At 46.5% G+C, this 26,854-nt stretch overlaps 1 protein-coding gene across 1 annotated transcript; it reads right to left on the reverse strand.

The window, feature by feature from the left end:
* Nucleotides 1-353: 353 nt before the first annotated feature.
* On the reverse strand, nt 354-25,131 carry FANCI (FA complementation group I). The gene is made up of 37 exons (XM_050902964.1): nt 25,048-25,131; nt 24,844-24,916; nt 24,117-24,247; nt 23,564-23,720; nt 23,426-23,483; nt 22,925-22,966; nt 22,317-22,440; nt 21,322-21,407; nt 21,012-21,144; nt 20,651-20,743; nt 20,020-20,156; nt 19,012-19,192; nt 18,336-18,423; nt 17,022-17,152; nt 16,311-16,381; nt 15,267-15,381; nt 14,763-14,885; nt 13,578-13,646; nt 12,232-12,333; nt 11,228-11,407; nt 11,012-11,133; nt 10,448-10,612; nt 9,713-9,892; nt 8,220-8,383; nt 7,726-7,802; nt 7,145-7,261; nt 6,352-6,403; nt 5,619-5,746; nt 5,417-5,485; nt 5,201-5,288; nt 4,711-4,895; nt 4,034-4,090; nt 3,894-3,953; nt 3,086-3,172; nt 1,949-2,044; nt 1,252-1,377; nt 354-419 (listed from the first exon to the last, which is right to left on the reverse strand). Exons 1-37 carry the CDS (start codon nt 25,129-25,131, stop codon nt 354-356), a joined length of 4,017 nt encoding a protein of 1,338 aa, XP_050758921.1.
* Nucleotides 25,132-26,854: the final 1,723 nt, after the last annotated feature.

Below are 26,854 nucleotides of genomic sequence, written 5' to 3' on the forward strand. Positions count from 1 at the left end.
ATTGCGTGCCAGCGCCTGGCTGTCCTTTCAGAAGGAGATCTTTTGGCAGGGACCGATCCTGGTCTCTCTGTTTCCTTTTTGCTGTAAGACGGGATGTTTCTGGGGAAGATTTTGATAGCAGCACATTCAAATAGCAGAGGCGCTTCCAAGGGCAGCAGCCAGCTGTAAAACCTGAGACGGGGGCCAGAGTTGCTGCTTGCACACCCACAGGCACAAAGGAAGAAGTCATAAGTATATGGCAAGAGAAACAACAAACCATCATCTCCATACATGCAGTTCTCCAAGACCAAGGCGAGTCTGCCACCGAACAGGCACTGTAGGAGTAGGAGGAGGCAGCAGTGGCAACCCCAGCTTTATTTTTTTCGCTGTCTCTTCTTTTTGGGTTCCTGGTTCTCATCTGTCTGCTCCGCGGTGCTGCTCTGGAGAGGGAAGGAGGGAGTAGCAGTACAGAGTGTGATTGTTTTTGTGTGATTAGTCTAAGGAATGTTTACCTAAAGCAAGAAACCAGATGTGCAGAACAGGATTTAGCTCTTTTTCCTCCCTAACAAAATGACCCGAATATGGGACTCCTCTCACCCACTGCACCTTTCCCTGTAGCCCCCCCCAGTTCATGCTGGAACTTAGACCACAGGTTATGAATGGCACAGGACAGGGACTGTTTGTGCTGGATTTTAGCTTGTTGAAACACTCAGGAAAATATGGACAGAAGCACCAATAAAATCCTGGACAATCAGCAAAGTAAATTGTTTATTTTTTTTATCCAGCACAGGTTGCGCTACCTTCACCAGCACTATCTAGTAGAGGAGACGGGTCTGAGGAGAATGATGCCTTGCAGAGTTTGCCCTGCCAGCTGTTTATTTACAAACGTTAACCTGGATGCAAAACCACTTTGCATCATGCTGCAAAGGTCTGGTCCTGGCCAGCCGGCAGGTCCTCAGAGGTAATGCTGATAGACCTCTCCGCTTGCTGAGGCAAACAACAAGGCCTTAAGAGCAGTCTCACTTCCCTAAGACTAGAGATACAGACAATTGGTGCATGGAAATAAAGGTCACTCAAGGCAGAGGGCTGGAGTGTAGGGGACATTAGCTAGACTAACTGTTCACTCCATTGCATCAGCTTAATATTAAAGTGAGAGCTAACCCAGGGAAGACAAACTGTCCCCATTTCACATATACCCGAACAGCTCACAAACACAGTTGGCCTCAAAAGAGGGCGAAACCTATCAGTAAAAGCAGCTGAATGAGTTCTGACCTGGTCATTGTCTGGCTCATTTTCAGCATCCTCTGTGTTACGCTCCTGCAACGCGCTGTCTAGCATGGATGCGTTGATGCGGAAGTCCCGGGAGGTGCTTAGCTTCATATATTGCATCAAGTTCACCTGCAGCAACCAAGGTGAAACCAGGTGGAGAGGACACTATTCTATTAGCATCTTAGTTTAGTTTTGTACCCTGCCTGGTCCTTTGCACAGCACTGGGACTAAGTCCATCACAGCAATGATGCAGAACTGAAGCAAAAGCTAGGTGAAAAAGCACCTGCCCCCATGCAATCCAGTGAGCCATTATGTTTTCCTAAAAGCCAAGTGATTACTAGTTACTGTCATGTAGTACCTCATCGTGGTACATTTCTCTCCTGCTTATGAAACAGACTGGGGGAGAGGGGTGAGAAAAGCTGGCATTAGGTGTGTAAATGTTTACTCAACCAAAAACCATATGATGTTAGGTCAGAGGCAGTACTGCCATTGACACCTGCTGGTATCAGTGTGACAGCAATTCAGTAGTGTTGGGCCAGAAGCTTGGGCAAAGGTTGAAAGAGGTGCAAGGTTCTTACATCTCCCTAACTGGAACATTAATAGAGACTTTAAAAGGTGGACCAGCAATAGCCCTCCACCATGCCATTGATCCCACTGTTCTACTGAGTTCAGGTCACGGAAGAGCTCTGCTTTACATTACCTTTGATTTCTTGGAGAGATGGATAAGGAACTTCTCATATTGCTCTATTGCAAAAATCAGGTTTGGGATTGGCTTGGTCTCCCGAAGCACCTTAGCCTGAAATGCAGAAAGGAGAGCGATAGGTCAGATTTGGAAAGGAACAATGACGCTGTAGCATTACATGAAGACCACAACACTCCAGTTTAGAAAAGTGTCTTCAGTAGCCTTGCTCCATACCAGTCCTGCCCCAGCAAGCCTTGCCAGTTTGTTACTGGTTTTAAATTGACTCCCACAATGGTTCTGCAGTGAGGCTCTCCCGTCTATTGTTTTGTACTCTGCCTGCAGTCCACAGCCCTGATATGCCTGACAGCCATCAGAGCAAAACTTCCTCTGCTCCAGCTCTGCAAAGGCATCACAAGCGTACACCTTCCAGGCAATGAGCACATTGCTGTTTCACCACATTTTTGCCCATTGCACATTTATTTACCACCGCTGATGTTTGTTCCCCATGGTGATAGAGCAGTAAAGGACATGCAGCATTTCAGCCCATTTCCATACGCTCAGGGAACAGCTAGGAAGATCATGCTTGTGGCTTTTAAACCTTTAACATCACAGGAACGTCTGGGACAACTGACGAGACAGAGGAAATGCTGGCTGGGAGCACAAACAAAGGACATAAAAGACCAGGAACCTGCCAGCCTGCTCGCTTGCTCCCAAGCAAATCATCCAGTCATTCTCAACTGCCTTACTTTAGTGGAATCCACTACTTTAAATGTACTGATAAAATTAAGAAACACTTAAACAGAGTGCAGTATTGGTTCCAATAAATTACACGGTTTCTGTAATTTCACAGCTTACCCCAAATAATAAAATATCAGACAAGACAGACTATTCAGATTTTACCTTTGTTTCATGTCTGTGAGCTTTTAGGCTGCATTTAGTGAAGGTGGCTTTTTTTGGTTGGTTTTTTATTTGTTTGTTTGGATTTCTTTAGACTTTTCTCAGAAGTTAAGGTAGAATAAATTTGATTTTTACTTAAAGGCCCAAATGACAATTTGTCATTGGTGATCTATAAGAAGCCACCAGGTAACACAAGCCTTGAGGTATGATCCCAAGTTCAAATACAGCCCATGTTCTAATAGAGTGAGTCAATCTTACCATGACTGTGGAGATTGCAGCAGATTCATCCTCTTTCTTCTTCTTTTTCTTCTCTTCTACAAAGCTTAAGCTCTCATTGTGGATGTTCTGAAGGAGGATGCCAAAAGATGTGGCATTAGAGGGTAAGCAGGGAAGAAAGGCCGGCCAAGGAAGGCCAGAGAAGTCTTTGCTCTGGCCAGCTAACAGCATTACCAGCTAGATGACAGAAAGGTAGTGATACAAGAAGGATGGAATTGGGGCTAATCTCAAAAAAAGAAGGAAGAAGAAACTAATTTCATAACTTATACATTCAGAAATATGTATGTGTGAGAAGTCCTGAGGAGTGGTAGCTCTGCACACCACTACACCTTCCCCAATACGCTCTGTCTGTTCTACAGTTCCTCACTCAAGCACCCAATTCCTCTCCAAACAGCTAAATCCCATCTTTGGCACTGCAGTCTTTGGCACCCACATTACTTTACACTGTGATGACTGCAGTGTTGTTGACCTTTATTTGCCATTGTGGTTAACAGCAGTATTAATCTCATCCAAAAAAAATTGACATGAACAGAAGGGGGAAAATAAAAGCTAAAAATCAGCTCCCCAAACACTCTTCCTTCCCTGCTCAAGCAGAAATCAACATGCTTGGTCTCAATGGTGCTGAAATCTCTTATACTATTATTTGACATAGTAAAGCTTGAAATATAAGAAACTCAAATCATGTCAAGAAGATTAATAATCCCCAAAGGTGCCCATGTATTGCAGCTGATACACCACTCAGCATCAGATAGACTAACTGTGATTTTGCCACAGTTAATTTAGGCCTTACCTGTACATAAGTAATGAATGAGTAACACTGTGGGGTCAAATGGGAACCCGAGAGCTTCACCTGCAAAGAAGCAGAGAGGTTGGTGTTACTCCCACCTCAAGGCAATGAGCCTTTTCCTCCAGCAATTTGCTCACACTCACCAGCTTTTCTAACCTTCCTGGAATCGTATTCGAGGTGCTGCGGCAAGCTTGGATATACTGCATGGAAAAAATAAGAGAGTTTCTTCTAGGTATGCCAGGCAAGGCTCAAAGCAGCTCATCAAACAGAACAGTGGGGAGGGCAGGATTTGCAAGAACTGTCCTTCCCAGTGGCTTACTATATCCCAAGTGCCATGTCTGCATTCCAGAGCTGTGAGAGAGCTAAGGGAATTCACCACCTTGTCTCAAACTAGCTCCACTGGCCTGTTTTCACGGCCCAGTTCCCCCAGGTCCAATGCTTCAAGCCTTAGACAGGAGTAAGTGGCAAGGGCAGGATTGTTGAGCACTGAGAGAACATCGCTAGTGTCGTTCATTGTGGCACACTGCTGTGTAGAGGAACCTACAAGATACACTGGAAAGAGCCACTGCAAGCCATGCACAGCCAAATTCAGCTGGAGAGCAGCTTTCCTTTATCTCCACTGGTACAACTATCACTGCTGTAGAAAGGTCATGAAATTGAGGGCCTGAAAGCCAACAGAATAAGGACTCAACTCCTGCAAGAGATCAACAGCCCAGTCCTGAGCATAGCTGCTGCCAGGGGTCACTGTGAGCTTGCTGCAGCAGATGGGGAAAAAGTTTTTAGATCCTAGCCAGCCCACTGTCAGCAGAGCAGCACTCACATGTTTGATGAGGGAGGTGAGAATTGCGTATGTCTTGCTGAGGCTTCTCAGCAGTGTGTCCACACAGCTCCCTGCAGGGAGTGCTGTCTGTACCAGCTCATGATAAACTGTCAGTAGAGTTCCCAGCTGCAGAATTACACCTTTCTCCAGAGCCTGAGTTTGGTTTGATGCCTGAGAAGAGTCTTCTAGAAGAAAGAGATGAATAGCTGGTGAATGTGTGTCTAATGAATCCAATTATGCAGGTGGGAGGCACAAAAGACCACCTTTGTGTCTGGTGCACAAAGCACCAGTGTGGCACAGGGAAGACAATCACTGGAGGGATTTTGTGACAACGCTTTCTATCTTACATTGTTCATGTTGAACCAGCTCAAGGGATAGTTTAACCTGCCCTCAGATGATGCTGCCTCAAAATCCCAAAACATCTTTTGCTCTCTGTCTTCATCTGTTTTTGACAAAGGTGTAACAGTAAGAAATGGACCACTTTTGTTACCTGGTGTGTCTGATCCCAGACTGGTGAGTTTCTTGATAAGCCAATCCACCTCTTCAAGGACCTTATCTGCCTGACCCAGAACCAGCAGCTAAGACAGAAACACCAATAACAAAACAGGTTTTTGGAGGAGTTTGGCACAACAGGAATCTACAAGCCACTTGTAGCAGAGTAGCCCTGGACACTACAGGTTGTTCCACACACACTATTTTGACTCACACAGACAGTAGGGGCTGCAGTCTTGGCATTCACTATGGCGAAATGGGACCGACTCTCCACTTCTACGTCCTGGTTGGAGGAGAGAACACAAATTCTGGTGAGTAAAACTTTAGCTGCTGTCACATACTTTGCACCAGAGATGCACTCAATTCTGCCCGGACAGCACTAAGTGATGAAGAGTTAGGCTGCTTCTGCATCATACCTGATCTATGTCTCCCAGGCAAGCGTGGATGTCTTGTGCAAGTTCACGCAGCAGACTGACAGGACTCTTGTACAGAACATGGACACTGAAGAGAAGAGACAGCAAACCCTTGCAGCAAGTGATATCCTCTGTGGGGAAGGGAAAAGAAAACAACACATTACCAGGTGCAGAGCTCCCCTAGCTGTTTAGGAACATCAGACATCCAGTGAGGGAAAGTCTCAGATTCAGCATGGATTTAACAGTCTGCATTCCCAGAAACAATACACAGTAGGTGAAAATCCTATTAAAATACTGCAGTTACAAAAGCAGAGTTTACAACATCGGGCATCCCATGTAATACTGCAAGGGGAAGTATGGCACGCTGGAGCCCTCAGCTCATAGAAAAATGATGACCAGAAGCACTGAGGAAGTGCAATACAAACTCTGGCAAGAGTAATATCCTTCCAGAATATAAATCCAGATTTGAGCAACAGATGTGCTAAATAAGAAGGGAGAAAAGCCAAGTAAGTAAGTGGCTTCTCTTTCTTCAGCAACGCTAATATTTATAGAGATGGAGTTTCTTCCCTAATACTCATGCTAATAACCACAATGTCATGGCAATCTGCCACAGAATGGGACCTGAATGTATCTGTAACAAAGAGGTAAAAACAGGACAGACAACAGCAGAGCATCTAAAGGTCTAATATCAGATCTGACACATGACGTCTAAACATGCTCCCCAAAGCTTACTTACCGAGAGCATTTTCTTTGCAAACTTTGACTGTCCAAGTCAGGAATTGAAGGAACTGTATAATGGGAGAAAAGATATCGTGGCTTTGACACAGGATTCAAAGCACAAAACTAATAATAATAAAAAAATTCAAGACAACGAATCACAGCAAAGGTTGATGAGCAGAGTCCCCTTCTGGCAGAAAGGCACCCAGCCATGCTCTGTGAAGTTCCACAAGGGACACTTAACCTACTAACAAGTGAAAAGCTGAGATCCAGGACAGGGAAATGGCTATACATTCCCTTGGACAGAATAACAACTCCATTTAATTTAAGGTAAATGATGACTCCAGACTTCTGGCACACTTAGTGCAGTCCCTAGCTTGTAAAATTGGGGCACTTTAGAAAATGCCTCCTTGCATGGAAAGAATTAAGCACTCAGCCAGTTTGGACTCGTCACAAGTCTACTGGGCTTTTTTGGCTCTATTCCCATGTGGAAGCCATGCCACAACTAGGCTCTGTTATGAGTCCCTGCTCAGGCGAACAGTCATTCAGACTCCAGGTGCCCAAAGGCAGGATCAGAATGCGCAGGAGTGGGGTGGGAAGACAACTTGTTCTTAACTGGCCTTGCAGGCGTTTGACAGGAGCGTGCTTGTAACGTAACAAAACTGTCATGGTCTGGTCTGCAGGAGAAGGCAGAGAAGGCAGAACACGTACACACGTCAGAGCCCTCAGACGTCAACTTAATCTGATAATCTTCTTCCCACGCTTATGGCTACAACACCCATCCCTGCCACCCCATGAAGGTTGTGAAGTACCTGCTGAGAGGCTGGATCCAGGAGTTTGGACAAAGTGGAGAGAACCGTGATGAGTGACTGCGTTTCCTTGGAGTTGAAGTCATCTTCATCACTGCTGAACTGGTTCACCAGGGACCTCTGATCATGGGAAAGAAAGAGTCCCTGAGCGTGCATGCTTGTTGCAGGGCCATTTTAAGAAGCAAATAACCAGAAGCTGCAGCAGATAAAGGAATCATGAACAAGGAGAATGACAAAGAATATAAAAAGAGGACTCTTCTAAAGAGCAAGTGCTGGTTTTTGTTATGAGTGCTTACAGAGAGGCCTGCATATGATTCAGTGTGACTTTTACAATACTCAGGTAAGTTTATGCTGCACTGAAGGACCCTATAGCTCTGTAAATACATGTGCACTTCAATCCAGCTCTGCACAGCACCCTGAAGAAGCTTTCCTTAGGGATCAGAAACTTTTCTGAACTGCCAGTGAATCAGTGTCACCGTTGCTATCACATACTCAATCCTGTGGTCAAGCAACAGAGAGCTAGCAGCGTTTTCTGCCAGAATTACCAGTGCTTTGGAACACTTGCAGCACACAGTGGTACTTACCTGAAACTGTCGGATCTGGAAGGCAGCTTTCTCTGTGACATTAATATCTGTTTCTTCTGCGTCACCATCAGTAATATCTGGCAGAGACAGAGAGGTGCAGAAAAAAGCTAAATGCCAAGAGCAGAATACAGGATTTATTTCCAAAAGTGGGAAAGACTGCAACTGCTCACAGCTAGAGGAGGAATACAGACTGCAAAACTGTGGTGAGCACAAAAATGTGTTAAAGGCAAGCTTCAAATAGACGAATGCTATATCAGACCCCAACTATCCTCTGCTGACAGACTGAGAGCTCTATAAAAGCAGGCAAAGATATCTCTGGAACTTGCCTCTGGTGTGAAAAATCAATGCTACTAAGCCCACCTTGTTACTGAGAGACTAAAGACCAGACCCCTCTCTCCCTAGTTATGGGTAAAGGGCACTGGGTCCCTAACTGCCCACACATGGGCTGGAACACGAAGGCTAGAAACCAGAGCAGAATTGTACCATGTGCCTACCCAGGGCTTGTAGAAACTGGGGGATCCTGGCAGTGTACAGCTGCTGCACCGTATTGAAGATCCGCAGCAAACCTTCCAAGCACAGAAGTGAAATGCTTTTGCCTTTCTTCTTCCCCGACTCTTCAACAACAGTGGGAATTGAAGTGTACCTCCAAAGCAGAACCCTACGGGATGGGAGATGAGTTAACATCACACGCTCCAGTAAAGCTGGCTGCACAGTGCAAGAACTAGAACAGGGCTAATCACAGATTCTGCTCTTAGGATTGTATTTTTAATATAACTAAATTGGAAGGTCTTTTTCCTCCAGGAAAGTGGAGGGAGAAGAGATCCATTTTTAAGAGATTTTGTGTCAATGTCAGCAAAACAGCTACTGCGTTCTTCCTGCACAGCTAAATAATTTAATTCTTTCCAGGTGCCAAGGGACCTTCCAATCCCATTTCAAGTCCATCTTTACACACTCATTTCTTCCACACGGCTTTCCTTCTGTCTCAGACTACCCAAACACTGACTACTGGTGGCAAGTCTGTCAGTGACAAAAAGAGCTTTTCTCTTGGCAGTTTGAATCTGTGAAATGTCAGATATTACTATAGGGCTCTATATAAATAAAATCAGAAAGGTAAATGCAGGCAAATCAAAGTGAAAAGCTTTGAAGAAAGCAAAATTGTTTGGCCTAAAGGAGACTTTTCTATTTGTAGGCAAACATCTTTTTCCTGCTCCCCTAAGCCCACTTCTTCCCTTTTTTGTTCCCTTTCCTTTCTTCTCATTAGTTCTGTCGCCTGCACAGATGATCTTATTCTATTTCAATGTCCAATCACGCAAAACATGTAGCTCACATGTAGTCCTACTGACTGCAACCAAAATAGCCTCTATTATTTGGGGCGAGACACAAAACGGGCATTATTCATGGCAGCGGTAATTTGCATTTTGTGCTCTCTGCTGACTGGGATCTGAAAAGACCCCATGCAGATATGACCTAGATCCCAAAAGACATTTACATGGTTAACATTCTTGGATTTCCAAAGGATTAGATGCATGAATGTCTTCAAGCATCTTGCAAAAGTCCTAAACAAATGTTTTCTGAAGCTTGTGTCCCTCTTACATCTGTTTTATACGGTAGCTAGAAGTGAATTTTAACTTCATTGCATCCCAGAGGCCTCAAGAATCCAGCCTGTAACCATCCTACCTCCTCTGTGACAATGAGTGATGAACCAAAAGCCAGAAAGAGGCTGAAAATGAGAGTTTGATGGCGTTTGGTTCTTCCAGGCCAAGTACCGTTATTAGAGCTGTATCACTCACTGTGGCACAGAAACTGTAGTGCCTCCACTTGATTTCTCAGGAGCAAAGAAAGGCAATAATCTCAACCCAGTAATAACAACTGTTTGAAACAGTTATAGACTGCATTATTCTTTCAAAACCCTACCTGAGAATCAAAAATCCCCAAAATGCATTGCTGCTTTTTAGGGCTGATGTCTTCACGTGCCACAGTGACTCACCGCGTGATTTTGCAGAGGTTCTGAAACATCTTCTCAGGATTTTGTCCATCTGGTCCATCAGTTTGTCCTGTCTCCTCCAGCTGCTGCACCTTCTGCAGAGCTACACTGACAGCATAGCGCAGGAACTCTGTGCTGGAGCGCAGAACTGCCAGGCTCTCCTCATGGCTTTGGGCATTGTCCCTGAAGAATCAAGAGCACTGTCAGAGAATTGAGGATGCACTGAAAAAGCATGGGGATGGCCTATGAGATTCAAAATCTAAATATGCATTTACAAATAAAATCATTAGCTGAATTCAGGGTGGAAAAGACCCTTTGTTTTGGTAGCTTGTAGTGAACACTCAGAGGATAGAGTTCCACCAGCCTTTCCAAATACACTAACAGACATGATTTGAATTGATGTCTGGCTCTGTTCCATAGAGGACTGGAGCTCAAACACTGGAGTTTGTTGTCTGGGGAAATGGCCCAGAACTGGAAGAGCAGAGACTCTCCGAGGTCTTGCAAGTCATAAGCAAGGTCCAGGAAAGCTGTTTTGTCAATACCAGGAGTTGCACAGCTATGGTTCCTGCCTGGACTATGATGCTCTCCAGGGAACAAGTGCTGTTACCACGCATGCTTCGTACAGAAATGAAAATGCTTATACTGTGTATGCAGTGCACAAGACAGCCAGCATGCAGACACCACAAAAGCAGCTTGTGAATAGGCCTTAAAGCTACTCCAGATGTGACAGCTTCTCACCTGAACAGAGCTGTGAGCAGAGTAGATACAAAATTCATGGACAGGAAGCTCCGTGCGGTTTTATTGCCCAAGGTAGATTTGTTCTTTCCAGCTTTCTCCTTCAGGATATCAGAGAGTTTGTTGTAACATGTAAACAGGCCTAGGACATCCTCAAACTTGTTCTTGCTGCAATAAAGTAGTAGAAAGCATTAACGGCAAAAACCCAGTCTTATAGTTTCCCATTTGAAGCTTCAGTTGCCAAATTACACAATGATACTTTCTAAATGATAAAACCATGACATATGACATCTCCCCACCTCCCTAACAGTGTATACCTCATCCATTCCTCCTTGACCTGCTCTTCTACAAAATGTCACATCCCATCTCCTACAACACATGACATTCAAAAGGAAGACACTCCGGAAGGTTCTGTGAATGTCTGTGCCACAAAGCACTCACACTCAGAAAACAACATTCTGGTTCTGTGTTGGCACTATTATCCTGTGCTTGCAATGAGGCTGTACTCTGAACAGCTAGGCACAGTATAGCACAGCTAGTGCTGGAGGGTAAGATTTGATGTTTTACCTGAAATTCCCTATGTTGAAATTGTACTCAATCAGGACCTCACAAATTCCCATCACCTGAATGGCATAGATGTTATTCTTTACACCGACACCAGAAGACAGAGAAAAATCTGCAGATTTATCCTAAGAGGTAAAGGAAACAAGTGAAAAATATTTTCAAAATCTGACAAGAACTCAGTATCTTCTTCCACTGAGTCAAACTGAAAATCTGATTTACCAGTTCAAAGTCTTCCAACTCGCTCTTGATCATTCGTCGTGTGACAGATTCTAGCATGTCTTCAAAGTTTTGCTCAAATCCCACATCCTCCTCCTCATCGTCATCTTCAGCTCCTTGGCATAGATGCACAGTGCTCTTATACCAGGCAAGACAGTGTTGGATACAGCAGAGCAGATGGGCCTGAAGGAAGCAGCCACACAATCACACTCAGCCTTCTAGTTGGAGGTCACTGGCAGAAGTAGACACAGGCCGGACTATTATAGTTGGATGCAAAGAGCCATAGCTGCCTTCAGAGGTTCACGTGAGTCTCAAGAATATGCCTCATTCACAGAATGAGGGGATCTGTAATCCTACACACAGCTACCCAGTTCTAGTTTCAGACAATGTTGTCCGCCTGAGCTTGCCTATATGGGATGTAAAGACTTAACTCCCACTGCTCCCTCAACCCAGCTACCTCAACTGCTGAAGGAGATGGAAAGGGAATTTTCAAAAGGGCTCTCACTCTAGCTGAAGTATCTGCTCCCTTCCTGGGTGTGATACGGCAGCACAGCATGGAAGCTTCCTTAGGGGAAAACAAAGCAATGAATTTGAATTTGTTCCCTCGGAAATCCAATGAATTGTTGAGGTCTCATCTCCAAAAATTTCAAAGGAGCAAAACTAAAGGGCAGATTCTTCCCCCTGCTACACACACACTGCACAACTATTTTATGTGGAATTAAGTTGAAGGAGGGAAAAAAAACCCCAGGGTGAGCTCAATAGAGGATAACAGAACTACAGTATTCCTAGAGCATTTTTCACACAGGTCCCCTAAACCACTATGCTAGTGGAGCTCTAATAGATAGCCTGAGACAGGGGTGAGATGCACAGCTCTATTGTCATTAAAAGAATTGCTCCAGGCTAGAAGAGGCTGAAGAAACTCAAGGTATTCAGCTCATGTAGCAGCACAACTAAAATGCTATGGAACAGAGGAGCTTGCAGCTGTGGCCAGCCAGTATAGCTCTTACCAGTGGTTCTTGCAGAAAGATTTGATCTCCTTGAGCCATAATACATCCCTCAAGTTTCAGTGGAGGCAGGAGGTCTGGCTGGGGCAAGTAATATTGCTTTATCTGTCACAGAAAACAAGAAATAAAAATAACTAGTTACTTGGTAACTGAGCCTCTTAGATTGTTTGAAAACAGAATATGATAATCGTTGTACTCCATTCTACAGAGTGAAAACTGGCACTATAATAATGGGACTGTACATGTACATGAGCCATGTCATCTGCTCTATTAGCAATTAAAATCCCCTCTTGAGTTGCTTATGTACCTCTCAGCCAGGACACGTCACTGCTCTAAAACAAGTTTATCTGACCACTTGCTGTTGTGTTGCCTCAACATGCAACATCACCTGCAGTGCTACCCATCCATTAAACAGCAAGGAAAAGTAACTGCTTCTGCTGCCCGTCATCCATACTGAATGCTTGGCCCTGTTATGGCATCCAGCTCCCTGGCCTAAGGGTGCAGTTATGGAGGCTACACTTGGCACTAAAACAAATCCATGAGACACCATGCTTACAGCAATTCCTGGCTGTTTGGCATACCACAGGAAGGAGATATGCTCTGAGTCCTGATATAGGATCAGAACCGAATAGGGAAAGTTATGTATATAATGATGCTATAAAATTTTATACATTTACACCAAGTTCCCATTAAGTGCCCTCTGCTACCCAAAAGCTGCCTTGGCTCTGTTCATGTTCCTTTCTCAGACCCTATACTGTCATGGGAAAGCTGGAATTAGTCAGCATGAACTCTACGGATGATTAAAGGGAAGAAAATTACTTGTCTCAAAGAAAGCACAGCCTGTCCAATGGATTGAGGAAATGTGATTGTCTTGTTGCCATGAGCAACACTGTTGGGGGATGAGTTAACCCTCCCAGATCCTACGTGGACTTGGGTATTCTCCCGATGGGAGGACAGCAATAATAATGACTGTGTCAGCACACATCCTTGGGGAAGTATGAGAGGGTAACAGCTGTGCACTGCTAAGGAAGAGGGAGCACACAAAGCACTTCTCTGGGCTCACACCTCTCACAGCATCTCAGAACTGAAGGGTTGGAAAGGGCTCCAAGAGATCCTTTCTCTTCCACTCTGTGACAGGATATGAACCAGTCTCCAGATGTTTACCTAGTCTGCTCTCTCAACATAGCAGGGATTTGAACATCTCCTTAGAGAAGTGCCGCAGCACTTAAACATGTTTCCAGTGTAAGAGAGAACTGTTTTCCCGATATTTAACCTGAATTGCTTGCTATACTGGTTGCAGTGCAGAATTCTTAGAGTCTCTGCAGCCACGCCACACAGCAGTACTTTACCTGGGACAAGAGCGTTTCCATTATAGAGCTGGCCAGCTGGGAGTTCCTGCGAAGGACATCATAAAAACCCTGAAGACAGGAAGGAAGGACATATTGGCTTACACAACAAAGAAAATGAACCACGTGCATAATAAGTTGGCATCATACGACAGCAACGACCCTTTGGCACCACAAGGAACGATGAGGAAGTAACAAATGTGCTCAGTGTAAAACCCCATACCTGGCAAAGCAAAGGCACCACAGAAAGAAGGTATGAATCAGAAAGAGTATGAATTTCCTCACAGGGGCCCTCTCACAAGCTGTATCTCCCTAGCAGCGGTGGCATCAAGCCCAGAGTGACTTTCACTGCTATTTAACACTAGCACTAGATCCAACTTCAAACTGTGAAATCCTGCTTCAAAGGCAAAACAAGCCAGTGGGGAAACTGTAGGAGGCAAAAAATCCTTCAGACTGAGAAAACTCAGTGGATGGATAAAGCAAGCACAAGTCTTACAGCAACAGTGACGAACACACCCAAAACTTGCAGCTCACCAAAGGTCAGTCCAAGCAAGTCAAGAAGGAAACAAAATCTCTCTGACCTGAACAGTTTTTTTTCTCAAGGTAGTACCCCATGGTTACCCTAGGAGCTAAGATACGCACCCAAAAATGGCTCTTCATATTAGGCCATTTGTCACAAGAAATCTAAGGGACAGACAAGCCTTTACAGAAACTTGCAAAAGGAAGAGGAGAACAGACAGATCCCTGATGCAGTCTCTAAGGAAGTTTCCCCATACTCTCCAGTCAGGGTTTTCTTTGGAGCCCATCATTAACTCCCAGCAACTCTGCATCTATCCGATACCTGTTATAACACTCCTCCTCACTGGGCATCAAACATGCTTCCCATTTCCTAGGCCACATCACAGGAAGAGAGACTTTGATGCATTTTTGCTCTTAAGCAATGCATGAGATGAGGAAGATACATCAATGTGTTGGGCTTATAATGGTTCAACATAAAAAGAAACAGAAGGATTGAAAAAAAAAAAACCCCAACCTAGTCCTTGGTACATATGTCCCATGAAGAACATAACTGGGATGATAGGCTGTTTTCCACAATAACGTGATCATTATTTACCTGGGGCTACAGTAGAACCAGGCTACAGAAGAGCTAGTGGCTGTTTAAAAGGAGACTGAAGAAACCATGTTTACCTCATATAACATGAGTCGAACATCCGCTTGCTGGCTCAAACATCGCCTCAGGCTGCCCAGGATTTCAAGGCAGAAGGCCTCATTAGCTGCAGAATTATAGCAGGCATGAACGTCTGCCTGGACCTGAGAGGGAATATTATTCACGTTATACTGGTTACAATTCTCAAATATCACAACACAGAAGCAAGGTGATAAGGGGCCTGGCCCCTAAACAATCACTGAAATAGTCCTTAGTGTGCTGCCAGGCTCTTTATCATCATCATGGAGCAGTGTGAATGCTCCCTAGAATACTGGTGCTGTAAGAGAGAATGACTCTGAGAAGCAACGTCGCTAGGCCAGCTTCTCTTTGCACATTGCATTCCCCAAAGTTTTCCTTCCAGGACTAATCCTTACTGAAGTTATATTTCCATTTTGGGGAAACACTCCACTCTTGTTTCAAACAGTGCATACTAGACACAAGACTGTCTCATATATCCACACCAGGGACTGCAGAACAGCACTTACCTGAGTGGCACCAATGGCCTGGCTGCACTGGGAAGAGGACAAGCTGCCCAGAACCTTAAAATTTCTTAACAGAAGCAAAAAGCCAGCAACCGCAGCTTTACGAGCATCGAGTTGCCTGCGAGTCAGGGGGAGAAAAGAGAAGCATAAGGAAAAATGGAAGCAAGAAGCTCAGAAGTAAATACAAGATCAACTCAGCAATGAAAAAGGGTCCACAAATACAGAGTGACTGGGCCCAGTGGAACTCTATTTCCCAACAGGGCAGCACAGTCCCAAGTAGTTAAGAGCTTGCCAGTTTGCTGGGAACTCCCTTGCTCTACACTCTCGCAACATTCAATTTCCTTTCTGTCCTTGCAATGCTCACACTGAGGGAGACCCCCAGGCCAAGACCCAACCATTAAATGTCCCCTGAAAACTGGAATGGGAGAGTCTCACAGAGCTCAGGGTTGGAAAATTCCTCACAAAAAGCTGATGTTTTGCTTTGCTCACTGAAACCCCGGGTCTTTCCCAAGTCCCTTGCCTTGCATAATAATCCTAAATTATGAATTCTGTATTCATAACCAGGCAGCCACTGCCCAACAAAATCCAGTCTACGATCACAGCATTATGAAGACAGCAGGATGGTTTGCTCAAAGCATTACCAAGACAACAAGCCTGTTTCTCTACCACCTTGAAAGGGATCAGAGGGAAGGTGGCAGCTCAGCATTCTGATCAGTGGTTCCTTTCAGACTCTCCATAGCATCTGGATATACTCAGCTGTGTAGACACATGTTGAAATTGGTTTTAGTTTTGCCTACTTATTTGGAGTTCCCAACAGCTTTCTGAATTTCCAAAGCCCATTCAGCTGGGGCTTGGGATTTGTGTCTCGGTTCAGTAGAGCTGTGAATGTACTACAGTCCTAGGCTAAAGGGGTAGGAGATGTCACCACCTAGTTATGGGAACAACATAGTAAGAAGACACTTAGCCAAAACAAACAAAAAATACTTCTGCTCCAAAAACATAAATGAGTTGTAGAAATCTTTTCAAAGAATCCCCTTCCCAGCTTACCTGGAAAAGATAGCTTTTTGGAGAACAAGTATCAGGGAGTCCCTCACTGACATGCTGACTTTGAGCAGAGGCTGGAAAGGAAGATATACTTTGGAGAGAAAAGCACTAAGGCATGCCAAGCCCTTGGGGCATATGAGCTCATCTTCCTCAGGCCCATCTGGCCCTGCATTTCCAATACTGTCATCAGTACAGTAGGAGAACCAAAACATTTTAAAACAATACAAAATTAAACCCAGAGAGCTATAGCAGTGAGACACCTTAGCAGGTTAGTGAGGACACAGTACAAGGGTTTGGGAAAAGAACTGTTATCCCTAGATTGGACGAAGCAGGTAAAAGTTTAACACCAGGGCAATATCTCAGCCCAGGCAAAGAGAAATACTGTCATGGAGCCTGGAAGAAGAAAAATCAACATGACAGCTACAGCTGTTCAGCTAAACACTGTACACTTAGTTTTCTACAGTGTGCAGCATCTGGGCATCTTCCAGATGAAAGGTCAGCATGGAGCAGTTTCGGTACCATGCCAGACCACACCATATGCTTTTTGCTAAAGGGCACATGCAAATTCATGCTTGAAGAACAGTTCCATGCTACACCGAACAACCTACAGCAGAATATGAAGGTTTATTTTTAGATCATGCACATAATTGTGGCCTAGAGCTGTCACTGGAACTGAACTAGCAAGGATATTCATGGAGAAATGCAAAGCTTTACCTGTACTGCCCGGAGGAGCCCTTGCACTGTGTCGATGGGCAGAAAGGACAAATTGTCAAAGGTCTCTGTGACTTTGGAGGATGAAGTTTGAAGCACAAGAGGAGCAGACACAACAATATTGGACAGCAAGTCTGAAAAATAAAAGGACAAAAGGAGCAGCTGCTGCGAAGGGGCCAGAAAAGTCTGAGCAAAATATGTCTATAGAGCTAACAATTACAGAATAATCAAAGCCCTTCTATTGCATGGAGAGGTTGTGATAGAATGCGCATCGAAAACCTGAGCTCTGCTGCAGGCACAAAGTGTAAAATGCTCACAACCCGGCTGAAGGGCCTCACCCCACCAGAGGGCACTGAGGTATAAGAGAAGAGGCTGCAGCATAGGCATCTCGGCAGCCCCAGCGACTCCCAAACACCTGCCCAAGGACAAGGAGGAAGGCAAGGCAAGGAACATGTCACAAGTTACTGACTGATGGATACCAACTTTCTGTGCATCAGCTGTTCCATGGCAACTGCCTGCAAACATGTTTTGCACCTGCAATGAATACAAGGTAATCTGATGCAGCTAACACCTCAGTAAGAGGGGAAGGAACAACTGATTTTCTTGGCTTCAGGTCACTTCAGCAGGAACTTCAGCAAGCCAACTGTATCCTAGGCTGCATCAAAAGAAGCATGGCCAGCAGGTCAAGGGAGGGGATTCTGCCCCTCTACTCTGCTCTGGTGAGACCCCACCTGGAATACTGCATCCAGCTCTGGGGTCCTCAGCACAAGGGAGACATGGACCTGTTGAAGCGGGTCCAGAGGGGGGCCACAAAAATGATCAGAGGGATGGAACACCTCTCCTGTGAGGAAAGACTGAGAGACTTGGAGTTGTTTAGCCTGGAGAGGAGAAGGCTCTGCGGAAACCTTATTGTGGCCTTTCAGTACTTAAAGGGGGTTTATAAGAAAGATGGGGACAAACTTTTTAGTTTAGTGTTGCGATAGGACAAGGGGTAATGGTTTTAAACTAAAAGAAGGTAGATTCAGACTAGACATAAGGAAGAATTTTTTTACAATGAGGGTGGTGAAACGCTGGAACAGGTAGCCCAGAGAGGTGGTAGATGCCCCGTCCCTGGAAACATTCAAGGTCAGGTGGGACGGGGCTCTGAGCAACCTGACCTAGTTGAAGATGTCCCTGCTCATTGCAGGGGGGTTTGGACTAGATGACCTTTAAAGGTGCCTTCCAACCCAAACTATTCTATGATTCTATAACTTGTTCTGAGAAGCTACGTTCTGAGTGTCCACAGAGCAGGACACATTTCTCTCTCTTTCCTGTTACCTATGAAGTGGCTGACAGGAGATGCTGCTTTTGTGAGGACTCTGTTCAGGACCTGCTCAAGAATATCGCTTCTGATGGGCTCATGAACCTGAAATGAGAAAGAACAATAAATAAAAATCAAAACCTACACAAATTTAGGATACTCCTGTACCTCACAGCACAGGCATCGTGCAGTACAAAGCAAATCCAGATCTGACAAGCTGGGACCAGTTGCCAGAAGTTCCCTTTCAGCTAAATTCACACAGATTGATTCAGCTTTCATCCCAGGCCAATCAGAACCAGCACATCAGAGAGGCACACACAGCACACTTGGAACATAATGGGTCAAATCGTCTGTGGGATGCAAATTTACCACTTCAGTGAAGATGCTGGTTTCAATACCACCTCTGACAGATTTTCTTTGTACCTCTGAATCTCTCTACCTTCTCGGCAGTTTCTCGGAAACTGTAATAGGGATTACACAAGTATCATGGTAGCTTGAACAGATTAGGATTAGGTCTTTATGAGGATGACCTCTTCCAGCTGGACAGGGGCAAATAAGAGACTAAATCTAGTATTGTTTGTAAAACACTCAAAGATGGATACAGCAGGCAAGGTTTTGACACCACTTACCAAGAGAGAATAAGAAGAGGGTGCCCTCTCCCCCACAAAAAACCCTCTCCAAAATGTACACTACCTTAAACGTTTCCAGCAGGATGCTCGCGCCCAGTCTGCAAGCCTGCTGGGCTGGCATTTTTGAAAGGCCATAACTGGTATCAGCAGCTTTTCCTCCAAAGGGCTTTTTTGGTTCATATGATTCCATTAGGCTGAAGCCAAGATCCACCAGGCCCTGAGTAACGTGGTCCCAGCCAAAGGCACTGAGGAAGACATTAAACAGACCAGGAAAGAAACAACTTAGTCACAGAAAAGGTTTAGATTAGAGCAGTCTAAAGTAAAATCTTCTGCAGTCACTCCAGGGTCCAAAGCAGCAGTGAGAGATGCTTGATCACTCCAGGGAAGGTGACATCCCTCACAGCCCCAGGACTGTCTTTAGGCTGACGGACAGGTGCTCAGCACAACACGTCTTGCAGTCCTCGTTCTCCAACCATCAGACTTCCTTTCCAGTCCAAAGGTTTCCTCGCTTTGGGGAATGATATACACTCAGGTCTGATCTGAATGTGACAGTAGGCTACAGGCGGGATGCACAAATATTCTACTGATCCTGAGATCTTACAGTCAGAGAGGAAGACAGAAGAGGAATGCCTCACATCAGACTAAAGGACAACTGGTGACAGATCACAGAGCTATCTCACAGGATGTTTAAAGGACTAAACATGTGAGGGAAGAAAACAGTGAACCTATCACTCATGCCTTGATCAGAACACAAACTACAGCCGGCAGCATGACGCATACTGTCAGCTGCTTTACCAGTAAGAAACAGATAGGGTCCTGATCAGTTTAATCCTTTTTACCACCAGATGCTGAGATTTGAGGTAGAGGGGGCAGATTTATACAGCTGCATTTTGTTGCCTTTTTTTTTTTTAATTCACCAATATAAAACTGGGATAAAAACTTCAGATTTTGACACTGTTCCCTGCCGGCACCTGGTTAGCAGTATTTAGCATCCCAGAGCATTCTAGTGAGGCTGAAACTCTCCTGCTCCCAAAGCCCATTGAGCCTTCTGCAGCACGTGGCAACAACTCACCTGTTTTTCACCACTTCCAGAATTACAGCAGTTACATCATATTGTTGAGGAAACAAATCCTGCAGAAACTTGGAGGCCTGAAGGAACTGCAGGTCCTTGCAGCTTCTTATGATTGATGTTTTCAAGAAATCAAATATCTGGAACATAAAATCATTGAGTGTGAGGAAATGATCTTTGAAATGGGACCTGTATAGTCTTGGGTATGTTCCAGTAAGAGCACCAGCCAGAGCACAAGTTCCAGTACAGCCTGCCAAAAATCTTAACTCGCTTCTTTCTCAGGACAAATACACCAACCTCATTAAGTGCCTCAAGGAGGGTAACTTGCTGCCAGATGCACTTCAGGTGGCCACCACAGAGCCAAAACATTAGAAAAAAAGAAGACATGGCTTTTCTTCTCATCCCACAATACCAACCCGCAGGAACCACGACTGTGGAAAATTCTGATATTGCTCTTTTATAGTGTTCAGTAAACTACAGCATACCAATGATCTAACTGCCTCCCCACGAGCATCCTGAAACCATTTTAAGCCTAATTCTCGTAGAACTATGACTTAACCATGCTTCCTTTCCTTTACAAGGAGTGCAGTGTACATCCCCATGGAAGCTCTCTGCAAGCTTATCACCCACATACCTGCTCTTGCAGTCTGTGTTTTACTGCAACTGATAGCAAAAGGGCCACGCTGAAGGGACACAGGGCTCTACCAGGGTCCTTCTGTTGCTCAGTCTAGAAAATAGCAAGCAACAGTCACAAAGCTTGTTATCGTCAACTGCAGCATCCTGCAAGTTCAGGCAAGCTATCAGGCCCACATCACACTGTTGTTGTGGTACAGAAAGAAACATGTCTCTTCAAACATATCATAGCACTTGCTAAAGTGAACATGACTGCGATCATAAAAATGATTAAATCCCTTCTAAAGATAACCAATTAAGTTGATTTTAAAAACCCTGCTTCAACACCTTCAAGAACAGTGCCTGTTCCATCTTTGTCGTACCTTTAGATGTCTGATTAGTTCCTCGCCTAGGTCCTGATCCAGGTTGATAACAGAAACGATATGGAGAATAACGGTGCCTTCCACATGGCGGAGCTGGTCTAGGGGCATTGTGGCTACCTCAAGGTCCACTGATCTGTAAGATTTATCAGAAAAAAACAAGCCATGCAATGCTATAAATAATTTCTTATGTATTAAGGAGGATGTACTTGCACAAGGTTTGACAGTTCAAATTGAAGGAGCCCTGGGCAGGACCAGGGTGACTACAAATACCCACGTAGTAAAGAAAGGAGACGACAGAGAACGAACTTACTGTGGAACACTCTGTTCTTCCTTTTGTCTCTTATCCAACTGATTGAAGAAACTGATGATTCCTTCTAAAACAGTCTTCTTACTGCCCTGCAAGGCAGGCCATTACATTAAGCTGCTGCAGGGTCTGCAGTATCCCAGAGAACTACACTCTATTCCCACACCAATTACAAATGTCACGGTATCCTTCATTTCCCTTCATAAATCGCTGAGGTAGAGGAGGGCTCCTGTGTGGCTCATTTCCAAACGGAGCGACTCTGGTTTAGTTTGCATATCTCTTTTGACTGCACTTATTGAAGAGTTGGAAGAAGCTGAAGCTCTCAGCTGTTTTTTTTTTTAAGTTATTTTTAATTAGAAAGGATCCTTTATGTTATAAACAATTAGGGAGGCTTTCAAACTCCTAACTTTAAATCTATCATCACATTTTGGCCAGTGGATCCAAACAATCTCCTGTAACACACATGTAATTTTGTGGACTGGATCATTTTGGCATTGACTCGGTCACAAATGAAGCAAGCAAAAAAGCCAGATCACCCTGTCAAAGGGCAGAGATGTCACTGGCAGCCTCTGCTTGCAGGAAGAGCACAAGAGACGAGATTTCCAGTACAAGTCAGACTACAACCCAGAAGACAGTCATACTGCATGAGCTATTATTATAGCATGCAGACCAGAGAGAGTGAGCAAAACCATACTTAAGAACACTGAAAAAACCAATCCTCTCTGCTGTCTGCTAGGTCTGTGCTCATCCTTTATTTCCCAAAAGTTTCCTTCTTTCCCCACATGGAAGATCAAGATTGTATCTTCCTCTGAGCAGTCAGCTTCTTCAGGCTAGAGGGAGTTAGAGAAAAAACCTACTGATGTCCTGCTGTGTCCTGCTCCCCACAGCACAGTTTGGGAACAATCAGAATCCCCACCAAAATCCAGCCTATAGCTCAGTCTGTACATATTTTTTTCTCATGGTATATACGTAGGGGGAGGTCAGCTCCTGTGAGCTTTTACCTTTGCAGAAAGCAGCAGCAGCTGATAGACCAGAGGGGGAATTTCCTGCAGGTCTAATTTGGAGAACATCCTAAGGACCTTTTCCACCACAAACTGCAGCTCCTCTCCCGACAGTGGAATATCCCTGTTGAATCAAAGATGCAGCCTAATAATTTTCACTAATTTCCTTCAGAATCCCACAGCAGATTCAACCCATAACTAGACAAAGGGTCCTAATGTACAGACAGGCAGCCAGTGCTGCCAAAGTCCTCACCAGAAGCAGTTGCCACAGATCTCTCAATACCCTACCACTGTCCCAGGACACTCTTCAACCTTTGGTGCTTAGATCTCCTCCACATTATGCTTGTTCATTAACGTATTGTTAATTTGCCAAGGCTCACTCACACATGGAATAAAAACCATGATGCCATGCCCAGTCTTTGGGGCATGCCTGCCCAGCTGTGTTTTGTATCCAAACGGATCCAATGTGGATGTTCATCGACCAACATGGGGCTGTGCCTGGTATGGTCAGACCTCCTATTCGTACTTGCCCCAAACTACACGTGAAATAGGACACAGACATGACCACAGCACAAAAAAGTGTTGACGTTGAAGGGAAAAAGAATTACCTGAACATGTTGGCAAGATGTATTACACTCTGAGGATCCCACCTGGTAAAACGAAAATATGTTGGAAAATTGAGAGCAAGCAGAATTATCACTTAGCCCTTCCCTCCTCGTACACAATTATTCAATGTCACCATTTCCCTGTTACGTTCCGATATTAAGATTAGAAGCCAGATTTCCACCAGAAATCACCACCGCCACCCTAACCACCCAGACTTATAATGGTTCTGAACTGCCCCAGCCCCCACAATAACAAATACCAAGAAAAGAATAAAAACAAGCACTTCCTGAGACCAGTTCATGCAACACTATTACAGGATCTGGGAACAGGGTGTTCCCTTGCCTTCCCAGCCAGAGAAGACACTATCATGGAGGGCACAGATTCAAAGATGATAGAACAGGACACAGACAGTGACATCCAGCTCATCAAGATGTCTTTTTCAAAGCACAACATGAAGCACACTGTTTTGCTGAGTAACTAAGAGCTGGCAGAGATGTATGTACTTGCTGGAGCAGAGGGTATTTATCAGCTGTTTCTTAAACTCTTCCCCATTCAGTTCACCTGAAAAAGCAGAGGTCTTTTAGGAGCCGATTCCAGACGAAGGGAGGACAGGCTGGGGAGAAGGAACTGAGAGGGGTTACCTTTCCCATAAGCCAGGCTCTCCTTTGAACTGGCCAATGCAGTGAGAATAGTGGAAAACAACTCCAAAGATTTCCCGTTAGACAGGCTGCCGCCTTTAATAACATCAACAAACAGGGTGGCAAGCTCAGCCAATGCATCGCCTGGCAGCTGGCGAGCCTGGGAGAAGATACAACATGAAAGAGCCTGAGGCAGTGCACAGGAGAATTCCACGTGTACGTCCAAACCGTCAGAAAAACCAGCAAAGGACAACTTTTAGGGGAACATTTCACTGTAAGAAAAGGGGAATTCAGCCCCGAGATCTCTATTTTGTACTGTCCTTTATAGAACAGAGCAGTAAATCAAGATGATGTAATTGTAAGTTTGGAGTTTTGAGTCTAAGTATCCAAAGATAATCACATTCACACAGAGCAAATTCCAACACCAGCTTAGTCCAAGGCAGATCCGTGGAAAAGACACAACTCATTTTCCTCAGTGGCCTAGTGAAGTATCTCAATCTACATACGAAATGATACACAGCAGAGCCCAGGTAAGTGAGACCAAATGAGCTTCTACCTCCAGCATCAGCAGTCCTATGATTTCAGACACCTTGCCCAAATGCAGGTCCCCTGACTCCACTAGCGGGACGCAGTGCTTGTAAACCTGAAGCCTCCTGAGAACACCGCTTGGCTGGGAACAAGGGGAGCCTTATAACAAGAAAATAAAGAAAACAAAGAATAGAAAAAAAGGTATTTAAGTAACAACATGTTGCTAAACAACAGGAAATTAGCAGGGCTAAACTGTCACCTGACTGCAACTCCGTATATTATCTATCTGACAAGACAGATAAAAAACAGAGCACAGGAAATGAGAATCTCTTGGATAAAACGGCTGAAGCACTCAACCCTGTTATCACACCCTGTGGTTCACTCAACCTGCTGCCAGAGATCAGAAGTGTCAAAATGTTGAGAAGAATCAGCTTGGCAATTAAGTCTCAGCTGGCCAGCTCAGTTCTACTCTAAGGTACCCACGGGTTCCCAAAAGTAAAGCCCACTTACAACAGGTTCATTAAAAAATATATTAGTTCAGTTTCTTATTTCCCCATATCTATTTTCGGATGTCATGTTTCCCTGTGACAGCCCTGACTAGCTGGTTTTTACCAAAAGTGACACTTCCTTGTGCTGCTGACCACTTACTGCACCCCGCCAGCCTGTAACCCACCGGCTCATCGGCAGTCAGCCGGGCCGGGGCCACAGTCCCCCTCCCTATCCCCCCCCCAAAGCACAGCTCAGAGGTCACTCACCTTTGAAGATCCCTCTTAGCAAAGCTGCCGTCTCCCTCCCCTTCAGGGCCTGCCTTGTCACCATATCGCCCAGCTGCAAAGAGAAGGGGACGCTGCAAGCTGCGCTTCACCCGAGGAGAAGCCGCCTTCGCCCGCCTGACAGGGCCTGGCGGCGCACCCCCACCTCCCCGCACACAGGGCCCAGCCCGCGGGGCACCCCCGCACCTCGCCCTCCCCCAGGCTCTGCAGGGCCTCCTGGAGCCGCTCGGGGACCTCCTCGGCCGCCAGCGCCAGGATGCGCTGGGCCATGGGGCCGCGGAGCCGCCCGGCTGGGCCGGGGACGCGCTGCCGGCGGCCGCCGCCCCCCGGGCCTCAGCTCCGTCACCCCGAAATTCCCGCCCGGAAGTGCCCGCCCGTCACCCGGGCAACAGCTCCCGCCCCCGAGCTCTCACTTCCCTTCCCCGCCACCGGCTGCTCCCGCCTCCCCGCTCGCCCCGGGAGGTCGCGGGTTCGAGTCCCGCGGAGTGCAGGCATGGGGGATGCAGGGCATCGTGGGGTGCAGGGCATCGTGGGGTGCACACACGTGGGGTGCAGGTCGGCGTGGGGTGCAGGCACATGGGGTGCAGAGTGGTGTGGGGTGCAGGCAGCGTGGGGTGCACACACGTGGGGTGCAGGGTAGCATGGGGTACAGGGTGGTGTGGCGTGCAGGCACGTGGGGTGCAGAGTGGTGTGGTGTGCACGCATTTGGGGCGCAGCATGGGGTGCAGGATGGCATGGGGTGCAGGGTGGTGTGGAGTACAGGCAGCGTGGGCTGCAGGCACGTGGGGCGGGCAGCCAGGGGGGGACTGGGGCGCTCGGGACAAAGTGCCCATTCAGGGCCACCCCGCAGCAGCAGCGCCCAGCCCCTGTGAGTGCCACCCACGTGGGGTGCGGATACCTTCAAGTAAACCCCTTAATTCCGGGGGGCACGAGGGGTGGCCTTGGGCACACGAGGAGGTTTAGCCCGCCTCTAAGCAGGAGGATTTAGCTGGAGGATCCGGTGCCAGCACAGCGTGGGAGCTTTCGCAAGCCCTATGCTCACGGGGAGCGGGAGCTGACGCTGCCGAGCGAGGGGGAGCAGGTTCACCCAGGGCCAGGGGCCATGGGGAGGGGGATAACCGGACCTGACCGAGAGATCCCCTAAGGGCTCCGGCCACAACGCCTTGGGGTGGGTCCCCCTTGAGGCTGCCACCTCTCCCAAGACGCCTTTTCCCGGGACAAAGCACTTGCTCGGTGATGCCAGGGGTTGCGCGTGAGTCTGCAAAACAATTTCATCTGTGATGAGCCTGATGGCCAGAATGCCCAGATGGCCAGGGGAGCGCAGGTCCCCTCTGCCACCCCCACACAGGGCTGTTGGGTCTGTTCGGGAAGCCCCATGCTGATAATGTCCCCCTGTCACAGACCGTCTTGCTTGCTGGGCTGCAGACAAGCGTCCATCGAGCTCTAGGAGAGAGCTGAGCCTTGTGCCAGGGCTGGCGTGGGAAGGGGACGGGGAGCTCGGGGGGTCTCCCGTGGAGAGCAGTGCGTGGTGCTCCTGGCCACAGCGGCATCACTCGGGGTCTTGGCGCAGGTCCGAGTTTTCCCTCCCCGCTTTCCCCCTGCCCTTCATCTGGAGTCTTGTGCCTTCCCCCTCCTCCCTCCCTCACAGTGGGGTCTCGGCTCTGTTTGCAGGGCAGCCCCGTGGAAACCAAATCTGTAAATCCCCGTGGCATTACAAAACATGCCTTGTGTAAGCCACTTCAGTCCTGCTCCGGTGCTTAGCCCGGTCCCACCACCTCCCCAAAATCCCCATCGCAGTAAGAGCCCAGCCGAGCTCCTCTCCTGGGCTTGGGGAAAGAGCTGTGCACAGCCCCATCCTCACCGCATCCTCACCCAGCTCCTGCAACCCTGGGCCCAAAAAGAGTTAAGGCTGCAAGGGCTCCCCTGCCCCATGTGGCTTCAGCATGCTGGGATGTGGATGTCCCAAAAAAACTCGTTTTGCTGTCCTGCTGCA

The sequence above is a fragment of the Gymnogyps californianus genome, chromosome 11 (genome assembly GCF_018139145.2).
Source record: "Gymnogyps californianus isolate 813 chromosome 11, ASM1813914v2, whole genome shotgun sequence".
Lineage (NCBI taxonomy): Eukaryota > Metazoa > Chordata > Aves > Accipitriformes > Cathartidae > Gymnogyps > Gymnogyps californianus.

Excerpts from the sequence above, each read along its gene's own strand:
- FANCI (XM_050902964.1), bottom strand. The coding sequence starts at position 25,131 with ATGGCCCAGCGCATCCTGGCGCTGGCGGCCGAGGAGGTCCCCGAGCGG. Across the intron at positions 22,967-23,425 it reads AATACCCTCTGCTCCAGCAA|GTGGGATCCTCAGAGTGTAA; the intron begins GTACATACATCT and ends TCGTTTTACCAG. Across the intron at positions 12,334-13,577 it reads TGGAAACGCTCTTGTCCCAG|ATAAAGCAATATTACTTGCC; the intron begins GTAAAGTACTGC and ends TTTCTGTGACAG.